Raw genomic sequence first — 27470 nt, forward strand, 5'->3', positions numbered from 1 at the left:
AGACTAATACCCATGAAATCATAAAAGGCTCTGGAATCATTGTAAATAACCAGGAAAAGAACGGAGTGTGACTTATTGATAATATCGCCAAACTGTAGTGGTCTGATGACGACAGGTATGTTATATTAGTACAAGTTTACAAGTAAAATCTCTCAATCTCTCCAGTTTGCGCCATAGTTACTGTAGCACTAGGTCTTGGAAGTCTGAAATATTTGCCTTAGTGTTGCATTTTCAAGGTTAGAAATGTCCTTGAAACAATCTGTCCGCCTGCCTGCCTGTCTGCCTGTCTGTCTGCCTCCCTGTCTGTCTGTCTGCCTGCCTGTCTGTCTGTTGTTGTTTTTTTTGGTGGCTTGATATTTCATCATGTGACACACCCTCGACTCTCTCGCCTCTTGCTCCAGGCTGGTGGTCGCCCATGTTCACGCACAGAGGCCGGATTGTCCTAAACTCAGAATAATTCATGAGGGGACGACTCGTCCCCTCGGAAGTCTTTTACTGTCGTAGAGTTCAGAGTCGAGTTTTTCGATAGTCTGCAGTTCTGACAAGGCTACAAGAGGCGCGGCTTGCGTTGGGATGTTGAGTCTAGCTGTTTTGCTGTGGAACCTCAGTGTCACAGTGGAGATGGTGTTACTCCTGTGGGTGGTGGTTGTCTTGGTGAGTTTAAACATTGACTCTTATCTCGTCGACACCAAGGAGAACGCAATCTTTATTCAGGTTCTTATGCTTTAAAGGAAATGTGGGCCGAGGCAGGCACATCAACTTACAAGCAAATTGTATAGAATTTAATACAGGGAAACGCTATTCAGTTGCTTAGACCAATGAATGGTGTTTACAGGTTACCATAGAAACACCCCCCAGTGCAGTAAACCCATGCTTGTAGCACTGTCAATGAACATGTTACACCATGTACAACTTGTGTATACTCCACGAAACAAAATCAGAAAATGAGAAAGATAAAGATGTATTATTTATAATAATTATAATAATATAATAATAATAATCCTAATAATAAAAAAATATTTAAATTAAATGTGTACACAATCAAAATAACCGGATGGAAAACAGCCACTGTTTGAATAGGTTGCACTAAGTAAGTTGCATAAATTAAATGTAGCCCGCCTTGAAATAGGCCTACTACAAATCTCAGTACCTTTGTGAATGATCAATCGATAGGTGACGCATAAAAAGAAATATTTGCAGATTTTATTTTTTTATTGCGGCATTCAATCCTTCCGGGAGCATTAGGCATTTAAACTGCCCATATTTGTCCTGTAGAGGGATAATCAACAATCTTATTGAGAGATTAAGTGTGCGGTGAGGAGAGAGGGACAGACTCATATTTTCCAAAATGTTATGGTATTCCATTAAGGCTGTGTTAATTGTCCCTGATGAGTAACAAAACAAAAACGGCTTACAGCATGTGCTATCAATTGGTCTGCAGTTGTGTCTGTGGAAAAACGTGTGTGAGATTCTGAAAACAGGAACATTGCGTCTGTTGTTCTCTGTTTCTGTGGTTCTTTGGGTCCGTCATCCGTATTTATAATCACTATTCGCTAATCACTGATATGAACACTGTCCAAAATGGAATTCCTTCCTTCTCAGACTGTACGTTGCGTAATCATATAGGTTAGTTGTTTTTTTCAGTTACTTTTGCGGGTTCCTTTTACACTTTGGTGAATTTATCTTCTCACTTGAACACGAAAACAGAATGTTTAAGACCAGCTATAGAAGAAAAAGTCTACAAGCTGTACAAGTTGATACCTCTAATGCCCGCACTGTACATGGACCGTTACCTACTGCTTTTGCCCTGTTGCAGGAACGGTGTTCAAGCTGGTCCAGCTAGCCGACTCCTCCCTACAGAAGACAAAGCACTGAGTTCTACTCCTCCAAGCAACACCAACACCACGCCTTGCAACCTTTTAAACATTTGAGCCATGGCTGTGGAGGTGGTCCTGGGTGAGGAGCCAAAAGACCAAGCCGAGACGCTCCGAGTTTCCGTACCTGGCTAAAGCCGCGACGCCCTGGAGGCCAAGAGCTGAATTGGAGATCAACATGGGAACTGTGAGAGCCAACGGCAACGCCGGGGATTTGTGCTGGACCCCGGCCCCGATGCGCACCTCAACCAGCAGCTCCTCCGCTTCTGAGGGCGAGGCCGACGGTGGAGAGGTGAAAACCGACAACGAGGAGGACTTCGACAGCCAGATGGACGAGGACGGAATCATCGGGCTGAAAGAGGCTTTGGAGGAGGCGGAGCTCTGGGAGAGTCACACCGAGGAAGACGGAGAAGACGGAGAAGACGAAGAAGACGAGCAGCTCTGGAGCCGCATGGCGGTTCCAGAAGACCCGAGTTGTGACGTGACGGACCGGCGGGACTCAGGATCGCCGTCCCACACCGACACGTCCGAAAAGGAGAAGCACCCCTTGTCACCCTGTGAGTCTTTTGAAGTTTGCATTTGGGGACTTGTTTGCGTGGGCGTGGGCTTGCTCTGTGGGCTCTTGGCTCCTGCACGCATTCGGGGGTTGTTCTGCGCCTGCGGTGCTTTGGGCCTCAAAATGTTCTTGTGGCCACGTGAGGTGTTTGTGCAGCTGCACGGCTCGTGGCTAGCTGTGGAAGCACTACGATAAGTTTCTGACCTCGTACACCCGCAGAAACTGGGGGTATGTCCACAAACCCCCAATTTCTGCTGCTGTATAATCCCAATTCCCCCCACACGCACGCTGCCAGCATCTGCCTCACACACTCCCTTGTACACCCTTGTGATTACGTCTTCTCCTTTATTACCGTAGGTGTTATAGGAAGAGGCTACGCGCATTCATTTCTGGATGGTGTTTTGTCAAATATATGTTGTTGTTTAGTAGCTCAAAACGTGGTCAGGTTGTCCTCTGTAGAGGGGTGTTGGTGACGTCCAACATTGGCATTGCCGCTTGAGAATTTGAACTCCACTTGCAAATGAACTACGTCTTGCATGCACTGATACAAATACCCTCTGTAGGCCCTGCCTGCCCACAGCAAAAAGGTTTCACCTTGCGCTTTGTTTTTCACGGTAACGTTTTAAAAATATTATTCAAGAACAAAAGCGCTTGATTGCTCTTAGGAAAGAGAAAACAAACAGAGTAATGTGGTTTAGGGCGGCATAGAGGTCTTCAAGATGGTTATGTCATTCCAAGGAATTCCCAAGGAATATGGATTTTAAAGGCTCTTACCTCAAATGGGAACATAGACACATGTGCCATCGGCACACTGCACACAGGACCCACACATTGGCTGAACAGCATTCATCGCAATATTCAGCTTGAATTTCAACTATGCGTTTTGCCGTCTTTTTATCTCTATTTTTCAGATCGGGGTGCGGCGGGTAGCTTTGAGGTCTGGACGGAGGATGAGGAGCCGAGGCGGAGGTCGATAAAGAAGGGGCGAAAATATCCCACCAAGCGCGAAAGCACCCCGCGCCTCCCTCCGAGCGACCGGCAGCCGGTTGCGGCGGAGGAAGTGGCCGACGGCGACGCGGAGGGGGACGGCGTCGGCCAAAAGAATGGATCCGGAGTCGGGAACGCAGACATCTCGGCTGAGGGCGGCGTCATGGGAGGGGACGCTGGCGAGACATGCTCCTCAAGACGACCGGCGGACGCGGCGCAAAACGGGCACTCGAAAGGGAGTTCCACGCCCGGCACCCCCGACTCTGACCCGTGCGGGTCTGGGAGCGCGTCGCCGTCCTCCCCGCCCGATCTCCGCCCGGCCTCCCGCTCTCCCTCTCCGCCGAGGGCCTACGTTTACCCCCATCTCCTCCACTTCACCTCGGACGAGCTGGCCAACACCCCCGGGATTATCGACGAGACCTTCCCCGAGACGTGCTTCACCGAGAGCCTGACGGAGTCGTACAGCAGCCGCGTCAGCCAGGCCCCGAAGCTGCCCTGGCCTTACCTGGCGGGCAAGGAGGAGTTCAAGCCCTCCGCCCTGGCGGCGGCCTCTCCCGCGGGGGCGCAGCCAAAGTCGCCCCGCGACTCGCGCCATCGCCCCGCCGCTGCACCGAGGAAGGCGAGGCAGCACTCCCAGAAGCCCTCCTCCTCCTCCAGGACGTCTTTCCTCAGGAGGCCCCAGGCGGCGGTCCCAGATTCAGCCTTTGAGAGCCCTCATCCAGATAGAAGGCGCATGGTTCCCAGAGCCGGTTTCTCCAAGATCCGAGTCCGTAACATTAACCTTGAGTTGGATGAGGCCAGGTAAACCTCGGCCAATCAACCGCAGTTTACCCACTGACAAACTCTTCATTTTTTAATTGTTCGGTTTCGATAGTGCTGCAGTAGATATACGGTCTATACAACCAACTCAATATGAATGTTTTTTTTGGGGGGGGATTTTGGCAGGAGGGGAACTCTGAGTTACCGCACGCCAAACTTCTCCAAGGTGGAGGCCAGGGTCCATTTCCCTAAAAGTGAGTACAAGCCCCCCAAAAGCAGGAACTCCACCAAGACGCTGCCGCCGGCTGAAGCCCACGTGGGCTTCAAGTCCCCCGCTGACATAGTGCGGGAGGTCCTGTTGACTGGCGCCGACGGACCCCCAGCGACGCCGGGGTCCGCGGGCCCGGAGGTGGGCGCCGCCAGCCCCGCTGTGCCGGAGGAGTTCAGATGTCCTCAGCAGGCCACGAAGCTCGTAGAGCAGCTCCAGGTAACCAACGGGGGACGCGTTCAAATCAGCAAAAACAGCTTGGCTGGTTAACTAGAGCTCACATTCAAGTAGTGACGTCTTCCATTCTCCAGCTCAATCTTCAGATGTTTCTGCCTTCTAGCAGAGTCCAAACAATTGGAAGCGCATGATTTTTAGTCCGAAGTGACTCGTTCCACTTATTCCTGAACAGTTGAATTACATAAGTCAAAATCCTCATTTTAGCTTCCGGTTTTCAAAAATAAGATCTCATGGTTTTTTTAAGGGTTAAACTTTCCCCATTGATGGGATGATGGAAATCAACATTTTAATAATAATTTTAATAAGGTTGAAAAATATCAAACTTATCCTTTAAGGTTTCAAACCAGCATCCTTCTAGATGAGCTGTCGCTTAAAATGAAATACTAAGATCCCTTTGGTAAATGTTTGACATCTGTAAAAAAAAAAAGAAAAAAATCCCCAAAATAGTCTGAAGCCTTTTGTTTTCATCGTGTTAATCTGGTCATGTTTTTCTCCTGCTGGTCCTCTTCGCCTCTTCCCCTGTCTCTCTCCCCTTGCTCTCCGTCTGTGCCCTTACCTCCTACTTACTTTCCCCAAACTGTTTTCTCTGTTCCTCTTCTGTTCACCCCATCCTTCCCTCTCTCCCCAATCTTCCCTCCTCTCCATCCTTCCCTCCCTCCCCTGCTTGCTGCACAGGAGGACTACAACAGGCTGCTGACCAAGTACGCAGAAGCGGAAAACACCATTGATCGTCTGCGTCTGGAAGCCAAGGTATTTGTGTTGCAGTTACCCGGCGGCATTCGCGGGTATTTATCGGCTCCGGCTCGGATTGTCTGTGTTGGAAACATGGCACCTGGGTAGATGCGCTAGTTTCCACCCCTTCACCATCGCCCCTTGGCGCGTAGATAGACGCAAATATCCGTGTATCGTTCGATTGTTTCATATCCGACCTAGAATCCAAAATCAAAATCAGAGGTCATTGATTTTTTTTCCGCATGCGCGACCATGAAATGTTTTGAGTGTGGGGATCGCTCCGTGGGGACCGCCCATACCCCCAAGCTCCCCGTCGGGCGCCGAGGGACTACAGCACCACAACAGTAGTCCCCACAGCACCACAACAGTAGTCCCCACAGCACCACAACAGTAGTCCCTACAGCACCACAGCAGTAGTCCCTACAGCACCACAGCAGTAGTCCCTACAGCACCACAGCAGTAGTCCCTACAGCACCACAACAGTAGTCCCTACAGCACCACAGCAGTAGTCCCTACAGCACCACAGCAGTAGTCCGGGTGCTGCGGGACAGTAGCTCAGGAGGTAGAGCTGGTCATCTAGTAATCTAAAGGTTGCTGGTTGGATCCCAGGCTCCTCCTGCTAGCATGCTGTAGTGTCCTTGAGCAAGACACTTAGACCCCTAATTGCTCCTGATGGCTGCGTCCGTCGGTGTTTGAATAATTGTAAGTCGCTTTGGATAAAAGCGTCTGCTAAATGTAATGTAATGTAATGTAGTCCCTACAGCACAACAAGAGTAGTCCCTACAGCACTCGGCATCGAGCGCCGCCGGTACGCGGCGTGGCCACGGATAGTCCGTGCTGCTTCTACTTTTTTTCCCCCCCTGAGCACACCGGAGCCACGGCATGCACCTCTTCCGGCGTGTTTGTGACGTTGAACGTGACACACCAGGAAAAAGAGATCCGGGGATGTTAATAATTAACTGTTAACTGACAATAAGAATTTTGACCGATTAATACTTACTTATTAAGGAATTAATGGTGTTGCATGGTAAAAGAAAAATAGGCAATATAATCTATTACTTACATATACAACTCATGGCGGCGACATGTGTAACTAGGGCTGTGACGATTACCGCATATATTATGTATCATTTTTTTATAAATATATATTTTATATATATATATATATATATATATATATATATATACAAAATGACCGTCTTTTTTCCCCCCGGGGGCAGTGCCCTAATAATTTAATATTGCCGGATAACGGTTAATGATAGATTAACGAGGGTCGGCCATCGATCAGAAAAACAATCCTAAATGAGCATCCCTCGTCTGGTCCCCTGTGATCACACATTTCGTTTTCGCTGAATCCCATAGTGTGTGCACGACTGGGGTGGAAAATAAAGTCTTTAGATGTGTCATGCTGTCTTTTGAAAGTCATTTTGAGAACTTAGGCAGGACTGTCCCAGGCACTCATTTGATTTAATGTGGTCAAAAACTTATTTGATTTAAAGTGGTCAAAAAACTCATTTGATTTAAGGCGTTGAAAAAACTGATGTGATTTAAGGTGGTCAAAAACTCTGGGGATGGTTTTGGGACTTGTGGAACTTGTATGGGTGCGTGAGAATATCAGATTGGTTTGACGTTATCTTATGTCTTCAAGTCTGGACTGGTACAGCGTCTACCGCCGTATAGTGTGTGCACGAATGGGATCGAACAAAATTCCTTTTTTTCAAATAAGGGCGTGGCCCCGTCATCCTGTAGTCCTTCGTTTGGAGATTGTCAGAAGCCGTTGTTGTCAGAGCATCAGCTTGGTTTGGTATTATCGCACGTCTTGAGTCTCGGCTCGTACGGCGTGAGCCAGAATCCCGCGCCGAGCGATCACCGTCCGGCTAAATCCTACAGCGTGTGGTTTGACGGTGTTTTGGTGCATCCCAGCCACGAGTGACGAAACAACACCGAATGTTGTCCTGCGCATGCTTAATTTAGCGCAGGACCGCACCGTTGCAAAGTGGGGCGTGTCGGCTTTTTGCCGCTTGCAAGAAGCAGCAGCATCATTGTGAAGAAGCATGGGCCTCATTCTTATTCCCATTGCTTCCGTAGTGCGCGGTGCTGCACCATCAGCACTAATTAAAATCGGCTTACGGTGCGACCTCCCTCCTCTCGCATCATCCGCCTCCTAAGCGGCCATCTGCCAACCCCCTTATTCCACAGCGCGGTAGAGGGAGGGTCGACCTTAAAGAGAAAATACCACAAAAAGGGACAATGGGGGCTGGAATTCCCTGAAAAGGGGACGATCATAAGTGCGTTTAATGTGCAGACCCTAAATAGATGCCCAAATGGAGCCAAAAGCCTCAACAACAAGATGCTGTGAGCACCCTTCCCTTGAATAATATGTTATTCTCACCTTTGCAGATGGTCGCCCATCAACTTATCTAACTTCTTAATCTTTAGGGAAATATTTCATGATCAAAATTGGAATATTGTAATTTTGGAATATAACTCCATTCTTTAAAGAAATCCTGAGGGTGTAAGATAGAAGAAAATGAATTCACTCTTATTCACCCCCACCCCCCCAGGTGAACCTGACCTCTGACCCTGCGAGGCCCAGCCACAGCGTCCAGGCCAAGATGAACCCGGACGGTTCAAAGGTCATGACCCTGAACTTCCCCCAAGCGCTGAGAGCCCAGATCAGCTCGGCCTCACCTCACCCGAACCGACCCGGCGAAGACCAAAGTACGGCCCATCTGTTCAAATGTGTCACTCCAACGTAGCCTCCGCCCTCTGTTAATGGTCTTGCAAGGGAGTTTTTATTTATATTTATTTATTTTCGATTATACACATCGTGCTTAATTAAAAGTAAGAATAAATCATATCTCGATTCAACGTGTAATCTGATGAACCTGCCCCCGGAGAACAATGCCTTTGACCGTCGGCAGATCCGTCTTATTTAAATGTATTTTTTTTGCCAGCAGGAGTCTCCCCCGCCCCCTCGCTGGTGTCAAACTCCTCCAGGAGAAGTGAAGGACACAACCCCACCAGGACTCTGTCCAAGCAGGCCTCCAAGTTCCTCCAGCAGGTACACCGGCATTACGTCATTGAGTGTTCGGCGCTGACTGCACTTTGCACCGTATATCACAGTCCTAACCTTCTACAGGAATAAATAGCATTAGAGAATGGAGACTTCATCTTGTGGAACATCTTGTAGGGATCTGCATTTATATACCACGGGGACGGTGTTACTTTAGCTAAATGCTGGTTTTGAATATCTCCATTCATTATTCAATATTATTTTATTGATCAGTTAATTATTTTGGTTAATTCTAAGTTTATTATTTTTGTTTTTATTGTATTTTATGGGTTTAATACTTTTTCTATCAGTTAATTTTTTACTTTTTTTTATTGTATTTCATTTTATTAAAAAAAAAAGAAAGAAGCTGAAAACCTTCCCAATTTAATACTTGATAAAATAATATTAATTTTGAATTAATTAATTTGGAATTATACTAATTTTAATTTTTTTGTTGTTTTAAAAGGTTCAGACGTTCGAGCACCTTATCAAGAGTGGGAAGCTCCATCCCTTCGAGCAGCTGAAGGTAAACAGTATGAGCAGTGCAGTTAAGATGGAGTTCATGACCCTTCAAAACGTTCTCATTTAATAAAGCAGACTTTTCTTATCTGCTCTGATCTGATCTGATCTGATCTGATCTGATGTGCAGGGTCTCTCGCAGATGGTCCAGGGACTAGACTGTCTGGAGCGAGGTTATCTTGAGGCCAGGGACGAGCACAGGCTTCGCCAGCAGAGAGTTGCCGAAATAGGACCCTTTGATCCTAACAGGTGACGTTGTCGTTCGATTTATTCTGTTATTAATTACCGGTAACGTTATGGTTTCGCTGGGGGAAAAAAAGTTAAATAAAAAAAGCTTAAACTGTATAAAATATGTTTTTATAGTAGTCTGCAAAAAATAACTTAATAGTGTAAAACTGTATGTGTATGGCTGTGGGGGGAGGGGGGAGACGGGGGTTCAAGTTCATTAGCGGGTTGTTGTCATCTGAGCGAGGGAAGTGAGGCGAGCGCCCGGTGCGCGTGGAAGCGAGTGTCTGAAGAGAAGTCGGTCGTCAAAAGGGACGCGGCCGTCCCGGGGGGGTTGTTTTTCCGACTGGACACCTCCACCCCGGTGTTGCTGTAAGCCCCGCGGCAGGCGGTGGCGGCGACCGACTCGGGCTTCACACGGACGGAACGTCTTGTGTCTCCCCCGCTGTGTCTGACCGGCCGACCCCGCCAAGCGGCACAATATAATGGTGACGTGAGCTACAACGTTGGCCTTGGGCGATGGTGCAAAATGTCAGTCGCTGCCCGCCAGCGATTGACGGTTTTATTAGGGGGTCCTCCAGACCAGAACATAATATATTACTATATTATAGTCACAACATTTGCATATAGAATGGCAGGCACATAGGGGTGGCGGGGTGCCGGAGTACCTGCCCGGTTGCCCATTAATGCCCCGTGGACCCCATGGTGCCCTACCATCCAGGTATTGGATCGTCTGGGCAAGATCTGCATATTCATGAGGAAATGTAAATTCCCCCGGTGTGGGACGAATAAAGGTTTATCTTATCTAGAACTTGACCGCGATGTGTGCACGGCCGGAGCGCAGATCGCGGGCCGCCCGCGTGTGCCTTTTTTTTTTTTCTTGCTTTCTTCTGAGAACCTGCCACCCTGCCCCTTAACTTCTCTGCGGGGGCCTGTAGATCGGGGAAGTGAGATCCGATCATCCGTGGTTACTCGACAGCTCTGAGCGGAGAGGGCGAGAGCCCCCTCTCTCCCTCTTTCCCCCCTCCCCCTCTTCCCTCTCTCGCTCTCCCTCCAGTTTCAGAACACGTTAAACTGCGCTTACGCTGTTTCAGTGCTCGGATTTCTCCCGGCGGATAAAAAAGTAAAACAGTGGTTTGTCATCAATGTAGATCACGATCGATGGAGTCGTTCGCCAATTGGTGATTTAATCGCAATTCTGTCCAAACCTCCTACAACTGTAATTGTTGAAATCGGTCGGAGGGACATGTTTGTACTGTGCTGCATTACTTCTCCGTATTACATATATATGTGTTCTTTGTATTTAAAACGGTCTTGCTCACTAGGCTCATATAATTGATTGCACTATTTACAGAAACATTTCTATGTATTTTTATCTTGTGTTTCTATGAAAAAGGCTCAAGTAGCCGCACCCAGTCTAAAGAAGTTACGCAACAACAAAACTCTCACAAAAAAGTAATGTCGAAAAGTAATAGAAATGACGTGGCCAGTGGAGCTGCAACAGGGAACATGCATTTAATTGGAAGCGAGCACTTTACGGTACATTATAATAAAATATTATAATATAAGTATAAATATTACAATAGGATTATGATTTATTAACTTATAATATTATATACATATCATATAATTAAATATAAAAACATAACATGATATCATTTCATATTTATAATATGAATAATATAATTCATAACATAAATATTATATTATAAAAGATTATCATAATTTATTTTTGGGGGTAGGATTTGTAATTTTATTTTGTAATTTCCTGCACTTCAATTCTGTTTTTATTTTTTACTTTTTGTGAAAGTACTTTGAGTTATATCTCCTGTATACATTCTGGTATACACATATAATGAGTGCATTAAATATACGATGCTGCTTAATTTCATCATGCAAAATAGAATTTAAACTTTCCTCAAAGTGGTATTAAAAAAGCTCTTCAAAAGTCTGCTTCATGCTCATTTGTGCATGGAGGTGAAGTCTGAATTTGATGGAACAGTATATTCATGAGTCTTTAATTCTGCCGGTGTCAGGGAGCTGGAGGGGTTGATCTTCCAGTGTGGGACGTGCATGGAGGAGCTGAGGGAGCAGGTGGAGCAGTGCAAGGACCAGATGGACCAGGACCAGATGGAGCAGGTGGACCAAGCGCAGGTGTACAAGGCACAGGTGCACCAGAGCCAGGACCAGCAGCAGGTGCAGCAGTTGAAGCTGCACCAAGGGCATGGTCTGGTGGACCAGGGGCAGATGGACCAGGGGCAGGTGGACCAGGGGCAGGTGGACCAGGGGCAGGTGGACCAGGGGCAGGTGGACCAGAGGCAGGTGCACCAGTGGCAGGTGCACCAGAGGCAGGTGCATCACAGGCATGTGCACCAGGAGCAGGTGCAGGTGCACCAGGGACAGGACCAGTGGCAGGGGCAGGTTGACCAGAGGCAGGTGCACCAGCGGCAGGTGCATCAAAGGCATGTGCACCAGGGCCAGGATCAGGTGTACCAGAGGCAGGAACAGAGGCAGGACCAGGGGCGGGACCAGGGGCATGTGCACCAGGGGCAGGTGCAGGTGAACCAGGGCCAGGATCAGGTGCACCAGAGGCAGGAACAGAGGCAGGACCAGGGGCGGGACCAGGGGCAGATGGACCAGGACCCGGGGAAGTTCATCTCCAGGGCTCCTCCCTCTCCTCCATCTCACCCCACCCCTTCCTCCATGACATCTTCCCTGCCGCAGCCTGAGGTACAACTGGCATTATTATCATTATAATAATTATTATAATATTTTTTATAATTATAATTGTTATTATTATTATTATTATTATTATTATTATTATTATTATTATTATTGTAACTATTATTATTATCATCATAGTTGTTATTTTATGTTATTATTATTTCCTATTCGCAATAAGTAACTAAGGTTGTATGATTCCACTTTTTAACACCATTTTCAATAATAATAATATGCAAAGGTCCTGAATTTGATCCTTTTCTAAAAAAAAAAAAAAAAAAAGTTTTATATATATATATATATATATATATATATATATATATATATATATATATATATATATATATATATTTTTTTTTTTTTTTTTTTTTTTTTCAGCAAGCATTACATTTTTGGGGGGGATGATAAAAATACAATTTCAATCTAAAATCAAAATATGGTTTTAGGTTTCTTTCTCTCCAGGCTAGCTTTTTACTTGTTGTTATTTCTGTTTGTTATTCCGTTATTGTTTCAAGAGTCCGGTGCTGCCTCTGTCTGGGGAGTCGGGTGGAAGGCTGGTGGGGGAGGTGAGCTCGGCTAGCGAGGACAGCGAGGTGGAGGAGTCCATGATGGAGGACGAGATGGCGCTCTACCTGGCGTCCCTCCAACTCAGACTTGAGGAGCAAGACCTCGTCCTCCTGGCGGACAAGTAAGAAAACACACCCAGCAAACATTTCATTCCGGAGAGAAGGTCCCACCCTCACTCATTTCCGAATATCTTTATTGTGCCGGCTAATTTGACAGCTCTGTTATGGTGATTTGTTATCTCAGGAACGAGAGTCTGCTGCCGCCTGCTGCAAGGGGTCTGCAGGATGCATATGCAGTATAGGGTTGCAGAGAATAGGAAAAAACTGACATTGCAATATTTTTATATATATATATTTTTTTTTTGATATATATATAATAATGTGTATATATTTTTTATAATAATAATATTTAAATTTAAATAATTATTTTTATTTATTTATTTATTTTTGCAATATAAAAAAAATACAGGAATTTCCACCGGATGACTTGAAAAGCTCTATTTGGAAAGAATTAATCATCCTAGAACGATTGGGGGTGATTTTGTCGGGGAGTGCATCTTCACAGAATAAAAATAATAACGTCTTTATTCCTGGCACAGTTAGGCTATAATCAGTAAGCTGTCAACTCTGACGAGAAGGTCTCATTTTCCCTTCATTTGTGAAAATCAATACGACTCTTTCTTATAAGGGAAGGTCAACAAAAACAATGACAAACCAAAACAATTGAAATAAATAATGGGACCATATCAGTAAAACAAGATATTACAATTTGGTGAAGCGAGGCAAAGCTTTGGAGCTTTTGCCGCGGTCAGCCATGGTCCAGGATGTAAACAGAAGTGTGCGCGCACCCCCATGTGTCGCAAGTCAGTGGCAGAACTGCTTCACGGCAACAAACAAACACGGGGGGAACGTCGCGCTTTGGTAAATGGCTCATTGGATGGATTGTTACGACATCTGCCGCCTGTTACCGTGCCGCGGCACCACGACTTGAGCGAGTCGGAGAGCGCGGCGGAAACATGCAAAAGTTAGCAACCGAGAAGCAGAATCGAGCAGGAACGTCGCAATGTCGATGCTGAAACGATGTTGTTGTTTTTGTTTGTTTGTTTGTTTGTTTTCTACAGTTTTTAATATATTTTTTCTTCTTTTCTTTAATGCGTGAATTTTCTGTGATATTTGCAAGATTTGTCAGCAAGTTTCAAGTGAAATGATAAAATCACAGCTGTTTGTTGCAGCCAGATAATGTATACCCCGTAGAGGTCTTCTGCCACCTATTGGACCTTGATGGAACTGCCAGGGGTCTGCAGCAATATATATGTATTTTTTTTGTTTGTTTGTTTTTTTCAAGTTTTTAAATTTAATGATGGTGATTTTTTTTTTGTCATATTTGGATTTATTTTTACTTTATTTTATTTATTTTATAAGTCTTCCTTTTTTTCTCTCTTTCCTTCTTTCTATTTTTTTCTTTCTTTATTTCTTTCTTTCTTTCTTTCTTTCTATTTCTTTCTTTCTTTATTCTATTTATTTTACATTTTTCATAATATGCGTTTAAAGTACCCTATCAAATTGAGTTTTAGCGCGTTTTCTAGTTTGGCACGCACATTTTACATTACCACGTAACCAATGACACTTATATTTTGTATTTGTTGAAGCGGTGGCTCCTCCGCTTGTCCAAATGGAATGAACAAATCCGAACGGCGGAAAACATAATGCACTTTAAAATGTGTGTAAGCGTGCGTGCGCGGCACATATTTGATGACGTCATCCATGTTTTCTTCACTGATCCACATCTAGACCCTCCGAGCCGGCGTCCATCACCTCCATGTCCAGCTTCCAAAGCTTCCGGCAGCTCCCCAGGTTCCTGGACCGGGGCCTGGACGGAGGAGGCACACACCACCACCACCACCACCACCACCACCAACCTGGAGGTGTCGGGGTACAGACCCGCCTCCCGCACCGCAGGTCAGTCTGTGGTTTATCTGTGTTAGTCTTTCTGGTTCACTGCCAGGTTTATTTTGTCAGTTTTTATATACAACCAATTTTTCAGTTTTTAGTTATTATTTATTATTTAAAATGTTTTATTGTTCAGATATATCTGTTGTTTGTCATTGGATATAATGTATGTATACGTATATATATATATGTGTGTGTGTGTATGTGTGTGTGTGTATGTGTATATATATTTTTTGTGTACTGTTCACTGTTTGTTTTAACATCAGTGACCCACCGCGTCCCAAACCGGCACATTTCGCAGCGCTGTGCTATTGGCTGTGCGTGAACAACCGAAAAAATCGAAAATTCCTCTTTTAGTCCAAAATGAGATTATAGCATTATAGATTATATACATTTATGTTCCTGGAGTTGTTTTCTTTGCCTCAATGCATTTTCAAAACTGAGTTTGATTTTTAAACATTGAGATAAATATTAAAATAGTCGCGGCTCCGTGCTCCACCAGCATGTCATATTTCTTTTTTTTTTTTTTTGTTTGTTTTTTGTGTCTCTGTCATTTGAACATTTTTCACGGCACAGCGGTCAAAAAAACCCCTGAGCTAGTTGGTTCAACTGCACTTGTCCACCTGCCAACAGGCGATCGAAACCCGGTCACCAGGATGCCCTCGTTCCCAACGGCCTACAGAGGAGCAGGGAGTCCAACCCTCCCGCTGGGAACTCTGGGCGGGTCCGCTCCCCTGCCTCCCCCTGCTCCGCCCACGGCCCTCCTCCTCCTCCTCCTACTCCTCCACCCGCGGCAAGGACCAGGAGCAGGAGCAGGCTGGTGGAGGTGGATGGGAGGTCCCACAGCAGCAGCCTGACCAGCCTGGGGGACAGCGCTGCCTCGGAGACCAGGAGCTCCAGGCTGCAGCCCAAGCCCCGCGGGGCCCTGTCCCAGGTCTACAGCCCAAATCATTCACCTTCCACTGACAGTTAATGTGACTTGTTTTGATAGACGTGGTTATATACACACACACACACACACACACACACACACACACACACACACACACACACGTAGTAGACAGACTGACAGACTCCCCCCTTACACACAGGCCTTTTGTTCATATTTACCCTGGAAATTGACCCCCCCCCCCGCCCCCCCCGGCGTGAGGCTCAAATAAAGGCCTGAGTAATACACTGCATATTATTTTAAATGTACAAATTTATTTACATATGTTACACAATATTTTATAATTGTAATATTTAAAATGCATCCTCTATTTTGAATGTAATGATCTTTTATCCCAATAAATCTGTATAATGCGTGTTACTATATGTGTGTGTATGTATATATACAGGTATATACTGTATGTGTGTGTGTGTGCTTTTGTGTGTGTGTGTGTGTGTGTGTGTGTGTGTGTATCTGTATATATATATGCACACACACACACACACACATGCATATATACTGTACGTATGTGTGTATATATGTAAGTGGATATTAAACACAGAGATCTGTATCCAAAAAAACCTCAAAACTCCCAAGAAACATCATAAAACATGAAATAACATCTGAGTTGTGTGTGATTAAACAACATAAAACAACATCAGTGTGTTTTTGTAAACACAATACATATTTTTTCCCATATTCTTAGATAGGGGATTCTCTTCTGGCCTTCATAGACCCTGGTTCCGTGTTTTTGGAGGCGTTCATCAGGCCTTTGTGTTTCAAAGCAAATCACACTTTGTAATCTGGGTCTTGCTAACTGTATTAATAATAATAATAATAATAATAATAATAATAATAATAATAATAATAATGATAATGAGTCTGTGTAGTTGTGTGTCAATGTCTCCTCTGTTCTCCAGGACGGGATCATCTCCCCAGAGACGGACAGCGGCTTTGTGGGCTCAGAGAGCTGGCGGCTGATGTTGGGTGCAGTTCCCAGCCCCGTCCACCAGAGGGAGCCTGGCAGGTCAGTAAAAACACTGCTGCTCCACCCCACCCCACCCATGTTCACTGCAGCACATCCCCCAAATTACACACGCACACACTGACGCGCTGATGCATAGGCTTGTCAGGGTCGTAGTTATATTACATATATTACAATAATATACAAACACATGAGATTAACAATGTTATTGTCTCTTTTGTCTATTTTATGCCAGTATCACAGTATAAACTCGTGTGCTTATGTCTACCTCAGGAAGGAGACATGTATTAGTGTTGTATATTTTAACATAAAAGTATTTTTTTTAGAGACAGTAATTTATCTTTCACCCAATATATTTTTTTTTACATACATATGTATATATTATTTTTTGCCTATTTTCTGTGTTTCTATGCCTATATATATATATTTTTTTTTTTATATTTTGTATTATATTGTTTTGCTCACATTAGCTTTTCTTGGAAAAAAATCTCTTCTGATTTAGATCATATTATTTTCTTTAATTTTCTAATTCCTACTTTGTTTTGCACAGCCTTCAAAGTTTGCCCTGTATCATTGCACTGCACCATCCTTGTGTGACTGCATGTCACAAACGGAGGATTTAGAATCTTAAATTTGTTGCAACATTTTTAACATTGTTTTGAAATTCCTTCAAAGCATACGAAACAAAACACATGATTGTCGAATCCAACGATTCTAGAAAATGATCTCGATCAGATATTTAGTGGTTATGTGGTAGCTGCGACTGCTTCTGTGATACACACGTTGTGTTTCCCCCAAAAGGACGGCCATGTTTCCTTGTTGAGACTTTCCTGTCTGTGTCCTGTCCTTCCACCACCTCTTCCTCCTCCACCCTCCTTCCTCCGCCTCCTCTTCTCCCGGTTCTGCAGAGGGTCTCTCCACCAGGCGGCTTCACCCTCGGGGCAGCCTGTTCCCCACCCCTCCCGACCCTCCTCCCCCTCTGGACCCGCCTCCCCCTCCGGACCCTCCGGACCCTCCTCCCCCTCCTCCCCCTCCGGACCCTCCCCCCTGCACCACGGCGCCACATCCAGGCCTGGGCTCCCCAGGCCGACCAGGAGGGAGTGGCACCCGATGAGACCCTGGAGCAGGGAGAGGAGAGCGGGCTCCGCCTCCCCGCCGTGCTGGACCCGGCCTGGCAGCCCGAGCAGCGACTCTGGGAAGGACAGTGATCACAGTGAGTGTGTGTGTGTGTGTGTGTGTGTGTGTGTGTGTGTGTGTGTGTGTGTTTATGTGGATTTATATATATATATGAAAATTATACAAATATTTTTATAGTATTCTCATTTAGTTATTATCATGAGATGATTTGGGGAAAAACAGTTAAAAAAGGGGACCTGCCCTTGACTTAAAATTTGATTGACACTCCTAAACTGAGGGTTGCCCCCCATCTCGTCTCTAATAAATAAAAAAAACATATAAGATCTATAAATACATACAAATATTATTACTATTATTATCATTAATAATAATAATAATAATAATAAAAATAATAATAATAATAATAATTACCCTAATACAAAATAAAGAAAGGTTCCGTCACCGCTCCGTCCCATATGAGATAAATCACAGACCCCGAATCGTAACATTCATCAGCTTTTATTTTTAAATTTAAATTGAAGCTATTTTGATTATCATGGTTATTGCTGCCCAACACAGAAATGAAGCTTGTGTTAAATAGACAATTACTGTTGTTATTGTTGTGACTTTCGTGAACCCTCGTACCCTCGTAGATTCCCCTTTTTCCTTCTTCGAATATCTAACTGCTCCTCCTCCACCCTCAGCCTACAGCGGGTCGCCGGACAACGAGCAGCGGCGTAGCGGCCGCCCCGCCCGCACCAGCTCCTCCCCCGCAGCCTCCCATCACCACGACGACCCCCGCCACGCGCCCACCTCCGGTCAGGCCACCAACCGCAAGTGAGTGTGTCTGCGCTCCCATGGCGACATTGCCCAAAAATAAGGCCTGAGTTCCGGCTCCGTCCCTGTGGAGGGAGTGGAGGTGCTTCTGGCGGGCGCTGTGTCGAGCGGGGGGGGTCAAAGGCACGGCCCGCGGGCCCGAATGGGGCCCACAGAGGCGGTCCGATCTGGCCGGCCACGGGATGATTTGGGGTTGGAAAAATTGGTTAATTTTTAAAATTATTTTATCACATCTAAAAATTATTTTGGGGATAATTAAGTACATTCAAATAAATAAATTCAAATAAATACATGCACATATTCAATAAATACATTCATATTCCTTATGTCTTGTTAAGTCTAATTAGATTATACTTTTATTTATCCACTCTTTTATGGTAAATTAATCAAAATTAAAATTGAGATACATTCTCTGGCATTCTTTTTTTTTAATATAAAATATTATATATATACAATCATTATTATATATAAAAACAAAAAAATATATAAATATATATATAGTATATATAGTTTAAAAAAAATTGCCGAACCATGACACTACTGCATCGTATTGGGCCAAACTGCGCACCTTCAATAAGAAGACATGGTGAGATACATTTATATTGTGGTAAAAATAAAGGATGATAAAAGTGTGCGTGTCTCCCAGTCCCTTGTTTTAGTTTTGGCTGATTTGTAATGCACAGAGTGTAGATCTCATCTCTGCCGGATGTTTGTGCTTTTTGACCTCTCGTCCAGTCAAACGGAGGCACATCTCTCCTGGTCTTTCTCTTGTTGCTCCAGAGACGCTGCCGCTGGAGGTATTGTGTGGTGTGTCCTGCATGATGTGCTGCTGCACGACTCGGATCTGCCTCTTTATTAAAATGCATCGGTATTCATTTCTGTTTTCATTTGCTCTGACAACAACACCAGTCACCTCCTCACTCCAAACCCTTTCTTTTTTGCAGTGCGTCTTTTTATATTTTTTACAGTTTTGTGTGTACAGTACTCGGACCGCGAGCGCATATTTTGGTTTTGCACACACTGAAGAGCATGTGTGTTTGTGCAGTGACAGCCATGTTTGGGTTTTAGCATGCGATTTGGACTCTTTTTTTGTGTGTGTGGGTGTGCGTGAGCGTGTGCGTGTTTATGTGGATTTGTGAGAAAGTGACAGAATGCACATCCACGTTAATAACCGCAAGGAGGGTTTGGGGAATGGAAGGTATGTCCTGTATGGCCCCTGCTGAACTTTGAACTTTCCTCGAGCTCCCCCTCAGTTAAATGACTTATATTTATTAAATAGATTTTTTTTTCTTTGTTTTTATGTAATTGTATTTTTATTCATTTATTCATGTATTTATTATTGATTTGTTCAATTTTTTAGTTTATTAAAATTCTAAGAAAAAATGTAAAAAAAAAAATGTTCAGTTAATATTATATATCATTATTGTAATAATTATTGGCACTGTCATTATTATTACTACCGCTACTACTGTTATTATTTTTATTGCCATTATATGTGACCCACCGCAGACTTTAGCTACATTTGGTGGCTTTTGAATTTTTTTCTCTTTTCCATAATTTGGAAGTGTAGAATCAGAGCTTCAAAGCAAGGTGTCACTTGTGCCAATCAAGCAAATATCTTTAGAGCTATGACTTTTTAATGACAAGGGTGTGGCAAACTGTGATTCTGAGATAATCACCTTCAAAGTTTTCCCCCACACTTGGCTTCATTCAGCAAGCTCCCAGAATGCAAATAGTTGGAGGACCAACAGAGCTGCATGGCTACTTGTCACATGGCTACTTGACACCCTGCTGAACGGAACTTGACACCCTGCTGAATGGGGCAATCTCTTCATTGTTCTTGTGTTTTGAGGGAATGTTGAACAGCGTCATCAACTATTTAGGAGTTTAAAAGTGCGGACAACACAACAAAATGTGGAGTCTATCAAAAATAGGAGTCTCTGTATATCAGCCTCGTGTGCGTTGGGGCTATGTGGGGTTGGGTCAGGGTAGCTGCATACCAGTTGCTCATTGGTTTGGCTACAAGCGGCAGGTTAAAGCCCACATTCACACAAACACTCAAGGTAGGAGCCCTGTCATGACATGTTCCATCTGCTCCTGGCTAATTCCAACTGACCTCCTCGCTACAATAAACTGATGTCTACAGCCCATCGTCTTCTGTGTGTCTGTGCCTGAGGTCCCTGAAAACTCCACTTGTGGCAGGCAGAACTGCCACATATATTCATAATGCCGTTAATTGTCATTATTTTTCACAACTATCCTGCTACTGCACTGCAGATCTATACTGTATGTTCTTTGTTTTAGCTAAACCTGTCGACCTGTCGATATTTTATTATATTGTATTTCTTTAAATTCTCTTTTTCTATCCGATCTGATCATAGTGAAGCGATCCAGAACCTCCAGGCTGAGGTGAACCGCCTGAAGGAGCGTCTGGAGAGCAGCCTGAGGACGGCCCGTCCTCTTGGTCCCGCCCGGGTGTCGACCTCCAACCAGGGCAGCGACGCGCACCTCGACACACAACCAATCAGGACGGCCCGGCCTCCTGGTCCTGCCCGGGTGTCGACCTCCAACCAGGGCAGCGACGCGCACCTCGACACACAACCCATCAGGTCGGCCCAGCCTCCTGGTCCCGCCTGGTTTTCGACCTCCAACCAGGGCAGTGACATGCACCTCAACACACAACCCATCAGGTCGGCCCAGCCTTCTGGTCCCACCTGGGTGTCTGACTCCAACCAGGGCAGTGACATGCACCTCGACACACAACCCATCAGGCCAGCCCGGCTTCCTGGTCCCGCCCAGGTGTCGGACTCCAACCAGGGCGGCGACACGCACCTCAGCACACAGCCCATCAGGTCGGTGTCGGCCCTTCCTAACACACGGCACAAAGTACTCACTCTTCCGCTAACTTTTCCGCTGTCTCCCCGCCCCCTGTTGGTTTTTTTTTCCAATGCAAATTTCTGAAAAGCAAGATAAGGACTGATTCAACCACGTAATTTGTGTCCAGGTTAGAGTGAACAGTGTTAAAGTCGGACCCGAAATTGAAACACCAATTTTATTATTATTTTTTTAATCTTCATCATGCATTTTGTGATTTTGTCTTCAGAAATAGGCGATAATAATAACTTAAATCTCACAGCTAACTAGAGGATGGAAAACGGTGTGGAAATATAGAATAAACCCAATAATCAACAGTAAAGTAAAAAAAAATATATATATATATATATATATATATATATATATATATATATATATATATATATGTGTGTGTGTGTGTGTGTGTGTGTGTGTGTGTGTGTGTGTGTGTGTGTGTGTATATAATATGCAAAAAAACTGTTGCTAAGCAATAAATAAAAACCTAAAAAAGTAACCAAAAGACAATAAAAATAACCAAAACAAACGATTGGGCGGTTTTGCAGACAGGGATTAATCTAAATCAGGACTAAATCCTCCTACTTAAATTCATCCAGAATTAAAAAAAAAGCCTTTCTGAGATGTTGCTTATTTTAAGATGAGTGAGTTCTACACTAGGAAGTCCTAGAATAAGGTGATGAAGGACTAGTCAGCTCCTTATGTCTGGTCCTGGTGCTGGTCCTTAGTCCAGATCACCCTGGTCCTCCTGGAGGCCACACCCATTAATATAAACATTTAATTGAAACCTTCACTTAGACCTAGATTAGCTCCAACCTTCCTTCTGGAATTCAGATTATTTAAACCAAGACGAGGGCAAATCTGAGACTAATTGAAACCATGACTGAGAAAGGCCACTTCAGTTCAGATGAACAGTGTGATGAAGACTAGAGCTGCTTTCACACATGAACTCCAGACAATGTCCGGACAATCCGATCCGCTCATTGTCCAGAGTCGCCCTTTCACACATGTAGCACACAACCGGAGATCGGCCGTGTCAGACGCGTTCACACCGACTGGGAATACTCTGTTTGGTTCAGGCGAAGGGCGGAGCCTGGGTAGAGCATAAAGGAGGCAGGACGTGATGCAACGACGCTGCAGCGTTATACACGCACCCAAGATATCGGACGAGGCTTGCGTCGATAGTCCATGCATTTGGACGTATCCGCAACATAAACCTGTATTATGATCTTCTTTGTCCTCGTATGTTACCGCGGTAAATGACCCTTCTTCACCCTCGGCGAGTAGGCGTGTTGATGACCTCATCAACCCCCAACACGCCCACTCGCTCGCTGGGAATGCTCCGGACAATCAACCGCTCTGTTCCCACATACCGCTCAATCTGACGCGACACAGACTTGGTACTCGGGTGCCGGCAGGGTAACGTCCGGTCCGAATGATCGGGACATTTGCGTTCACCCGTACAGCTCCTGGGGGTGATGTCCGGGTCATCTAAGGGTCGCGGCGCACGTGTGTGAAGTTTAAAGATCAGGCCTAATCTGCGTCCGTGACACCGCCCCTCGGTGTTGGTCTCGTTTGTCCGCCCCTGCCTCTTCGTACCCTCAGGTCCGGCCGGCGCACGTGGGACACTGCTCCGGAGCAAAGAGGAGAACAGTGGAGGGACCACGGGGAGCTGCAGGAGCAGAGTAAACCGGCCTCCAGGAAAAGGTCGGCGTCCACACCCAGCCAGGGAGCCGAGCAGCACACCAGCAGTGAGTTCCTGGGGCGATGCAGGTGCCTCGGGGTACAACTGGGGTTTAATCCTTCTACTCGTCAGCAGACGCATGTTGCATTAGCCCCGTGACCACTTTACTGAGGAGACTACATTTTTATTTTTATTTTAATGATATGGTGAGAAAAGCCATTTTGTTCAAAGTTACTTAATTTTGCCGCATTTTGTATTTGATAATTCCATGTTAAAGCCGTGGCGCTTCCGCCTTGTCGAATGGAATTAACAAATAGAAAATACGGCATATTAAGCAACTGTGAGACAACTACGTCTTCCCAAAACTAAATTTTACAGACATGGTCCTTTAATGTATGTATTAGGTAGCCATGTTCTACTTTACTATCCGCTCTTTTGGCTACGTCTGCGCTAACCTAAGGGACTAGAAACATAGTTTAAAAGTATAATGTGATGTCACATAAAACATTTTGGAAACGTTCACTACTACACATGGGACTGTAATTATTATTTATTATTATGGCCTGGGATGAAAAAATAGCGAACCTAAATGTTAAAAATGTATAAGCTGTACACATATGTGTGAACACTATATGTGTATTTTACTTGCATTTTACAGTATGTATTTTGCTTTCAATGAAACTCAGAGTACACTAACTCTTCATTCAACTGACAAATGAATTCAAAATGTGAATTACAATGAGTTTAATCCACCAGCTGCATTTAGATATATACAAGGAATTTTAATGGTGAGGATTGGTGGAAAAAAAGAAAATAATAATAAAATTGATATAAGTAAATGATATAAGTAAAAATAAAATAAAAATTGTCAAATATATACAGATAGCCAAAGAATACGAATCGGTAATAGTGACATATATGTACCAGGTGTCATTCCAAGCACAGGGTCAGTTATTGCTCTGGTTATGTAGTCATGTTCAGTAACAACACAATATGTATGTTTCATGTTTTTGTTTCTTATCCTTCACCACATTTGTGTTTGGTTCCCAGCTTGTTATTCGGAGCCGGGACGCTCCACCCCTCCGTCGCAGCTTTCCAGGCACGTTTCCCCTGCTGGAGTAGAAGGGAACTGCAGCCGCTCCGACTCAGCCTGGTCCAGAACACCGCCCTCCAGTAAGAGCGCCAGCACCATCTGCTTATTTAGCCAAAGACCTTTTTATATACGTCCATCACGATAGAGAGACAGAAAGAAAGAAAGATAGATAGATAGATACTTTATTTTTAATTATTAAAAATGGAAAAAAATAATACTAAAGCAATCCAAGAAAAACATAAAAAAGAAAATGGAAATATATGGGAAAATCTGAAAATATAACGGTTCACAATAGAAAGATGGCAGTCAACGCTAACCCTAATGATAAACAACAGACATCACCTACAATAAGGAAAGTGAAAAATACATTAAAAAAATCATATTAAATATACAGCCCTGTACATTGTACATCATTACCATGTTATTACAGTGTTATTGCAAATTTAAACTTAAACTGGACAAACCTTACCTCGTCTTTTACTGTCACATACACACACCACAACACATGCATTACCTGCAGCTTCAGCGGCCCACACACACACACACACACACACGCCCGCGCAGATGGAAGCCGGGAAATGTCTTTTCCGCTTTTTCCCCAGTTTACAAGTACTAACACTTTCATTTTATTTGTAACGTAATTAACAACATTTAGAAGTAAAAAAATCATAAAAAATAGTTTTCCCTATGACCAAAAAATAACTATAATAAAATAACAAAATATTCCGAACCCCAACCTCTGTGTATGAGAGCTGCAATACAAACAAAGGTTATAATGACTGTGATTATGATGATTATGATGATTATGATGATTATGATGACTATCATTATCATTCTCGTCCCCGCTCTGGTGTCCGGCAGGGCAGCAGTGTTCCGCCGGGTCCCCCGTCCCCGCAGGCCAACCAGACGGTTCGGGAGACGGGGCCAGGCTGTGTCCGCGCTGCTCGTCCCGCCTCCGCCCGCACCCTGCAGGTCAGGAGGTCACCACCCGCATCCACGCGCCGTGGGAATCTCGGCAAACGGTGTTTCATCTCTTTTGTTTGTTTTGTTTTTTTGTCATGTCGTTGTGCTGCCAGGGACGGGACGCAGGGACCCCGACGGCTCCTCGCAGTGTCGCTGCTGCCCGACGTGCGGCCGCTCCAAGTCCAGCGGGGACGGGGCTCAGCCAGGTGAGAGGGCGTGGCGTGGATGGGCGAAGGGGAGCGTGGATAGATCCAGTTCTCAGCACTCGGTTCAGGATGTAATCCCATCCATTTTGTTTTTGGGATAGGGTTAGGCTTGGTTGTTGATCGACTCTCCCAGTGATGTTCATTCACTTTCAATGAAGATTTACACTTTCATTCAGGAACCTTTTATCTTTATACGTTTACAACCAGGAAGACGGCGAAATGCGCGTAGAGAGAGGATTGGGCCCACGGGGAAAAAGGTTATCGCGGTGCGCGGGGGGGGGGGGGGGGGGGATTTGTGTCCAGAGATTAACGTTCCGAAAATTCTGAGGAAAACGTACGAATTCTGAGTGCGAAATCGAAACTCTGAACTGTGAGTGTGATCTGGGCATTGGGACTTTATTGTCCGAGGCTTGAGGATGCGATCGCTTTTGGCCCCCATCCTCTTCTGTGGAAAACCCGGGGGTAAATTATTCTGCCCCTTCTCGGGGAAAAGCGCACGGAGACAAGCTCTCCAAATGACTTGTGACGTGTTGTGATGTTTTGGTAGCGCCCACGGGGGAGAAGGAGCCGGGGCTGGTGCACAGAGACACCCAGACCACCCAGGCTCCTGGCGGGGAAACCAGGGGGGAAGCCTTCGTGGTGGCCCCCAAATCCACCGTCCTGAGTGGAGTCCCACTGTGTGTGTGTCCACTGTGAGTACCCCCACCTCATGGTTGGATGGATGGATAGACAGACAGACGGATAGACTGATGGATAGACAGAAAGAACGACAGACAGACAGACAGATGGACAGACAGACGGATAGATAGACAGACAGACAGACAGACAGACAGACAGATAGATAGATAGATAGATGGATAGGTGCTAGATGGCTAGATAGACAGACAGACAGATAGACAGACGGATGGACAGAAAGACAGACAGACGGATAGACAGACAGAAAGACAGATGACAGACAGATGGACAGACAAACGGATAGATAGACAGACAGATAGATAGATGGATAGACAGATAGATGGATAGGCGGCTAGATGGATAGATAGACAGACAGATAGACAGACAGATAGACAGAAAGACAGACAGACGGATAGACAGAAAGACAGACGGATAGATGGATAGACAGATAGATGGACAGACGGATAGACACAAAGACAGATGATTGATAGACGGACGGATAGATAGATAGATAGATGGATGGATGGATAGACAGACAGATAGACATATAGATGATAGACTGATAGATGGACAGACAAACAGACAGATAGACGATGGATGGATAGGCAGACAGACAAATAGACAGACAGACAGATACAGTAGATAGATCTCCTAGGTGATACACAAGGCTCTTTGCACGCTGACCCCCTGACGTCCCTCAGGTTCTGCTCCACCCCCGTGGTGAAGGTGGAGGGCCGCCCGCAGCGCCTCTGGCTCCCTGCCGACCAGGCCGCCGTCCGAAGGTCGTCCCCCAAGGTCAGAGCTCGCGGGGAGACGCGAGGCCGGGCGGGCGGCTCCCTGTCGGCCGACCGGCAGCACGCCCTGAGCAGCTCCCTCAACAAGGCCCTGCAGGCGGCGCGGGTGATGAAGAACACCTCCAGACACATGGCCCGCTCCCTGGCCGCCGGCCTGCACCACCAGGACGCGCTGTCCCGCTCCTGCATTTACTGACTGGTCCTGGTGCTAACCAGTCTCAGTACTAACTAGTCTTATTACTGACTGTTTTCATTGCTAAACAGAGGTTTTTTTTGCTAGCTAGTCTCGGTACTTTATGTTCGGAGTACGTATTTGTCTTGGGGCTGGGAGGCGGAGAGTGGGATGCTCCACCACCGGTTCGGGGAAGCAGGCGGAGCAGCTCCCTGCGACGTCTTCTGGGGGTCGATGGACGCCACCGCCCAAACTCCGGGGCTCGGAGGAAAGGCCGAGGTGGAGAAGGACCGAGCGTGCCGGGGGTGGAGGGGGTTGGTACGACTCGGGGCGGAGCGCGCCGGGTCCCGGGTCCCGGACCCCCGACCCCGCCCTCCCAAAAAGAAGCAGCCGTGACGGAGCCGAAAAGGATTCCCGTGGGAATCCCTCCTCTTTCGCCGCCAGGCGCCGGAACCCGACTCCGGCTCCCGGTTCGGGAAGTCGTCCCTGGGCTGGCGGCGAAATGGAAACAACTCTTTTCACCGAGTGACTCGCCGAGGACCGAATCAAAAAAAAAAAAAAAGGAGTCGAACCTTTCACCTCTGGTCGGCTCTCCAACCGGGCGGCGCAGGGCGCGCGGTTTGACCTTGACATTCAAGGGACGGTCCCTTGAGGGAGTGATGTCACACATCGTCATCCATCCATCCAGGTGGTGTAACTG

At 45.6% G+C, this 27470-nt stretch overlaps 1 protein-coding gene across 1 annotated transcript; it reads left to right on the plus strand.

Annotated features, from left to right (window-relative positions):
• Window positions 1-2052: 2052 nt before the first annotated feature.
• Window positions 2053-26794, plus strand: akna (AT-hook transcription factor; the record flags this gene model as incomplete). Its single annotated transcript, XM_080017714.1, has 21 exons — window positions 2053-2431; window positions 3342-4218; window positions 4363-4663; window positions 5357-5431; window positions 7978-8134; window positions 8374-8477; window positions 8935-8994; window positions 9118-9236; window positions 11249-11942; window positions 12449-12621; window positions 14291-14458; window positions 15083-15383; window positions 16298-16404; window positions 17271-17575; window positions 18183-18315; window positions 20697-21022; window positions 23918-24040; window positions 24822-24932; window positions 25037-25129; window positions 25677-25821; window positions 26506-26794. The coding sequence occupies 21 exons, from the start codon at window positions 2053-2055 to the stop codon at window positions 26792-26794; spliced, it is 5040 nt and encodes a 1679-aa protein (XP_079873840.1).
• Window positions 26795-27470: the final 676 nt, after the last annotated feature.

The sequence above is a fragment of the Zeus faber genome, assembly GCF_960531495.2.
Source record: "Zeus faber genome assembly, chromosome: 17".
Taxonomy (NCBI): Eukaryota; Metazoa; Chordata; class Actinopteri; order Zeiformes; family Zeidae; genus Zeus; species Zeus faber.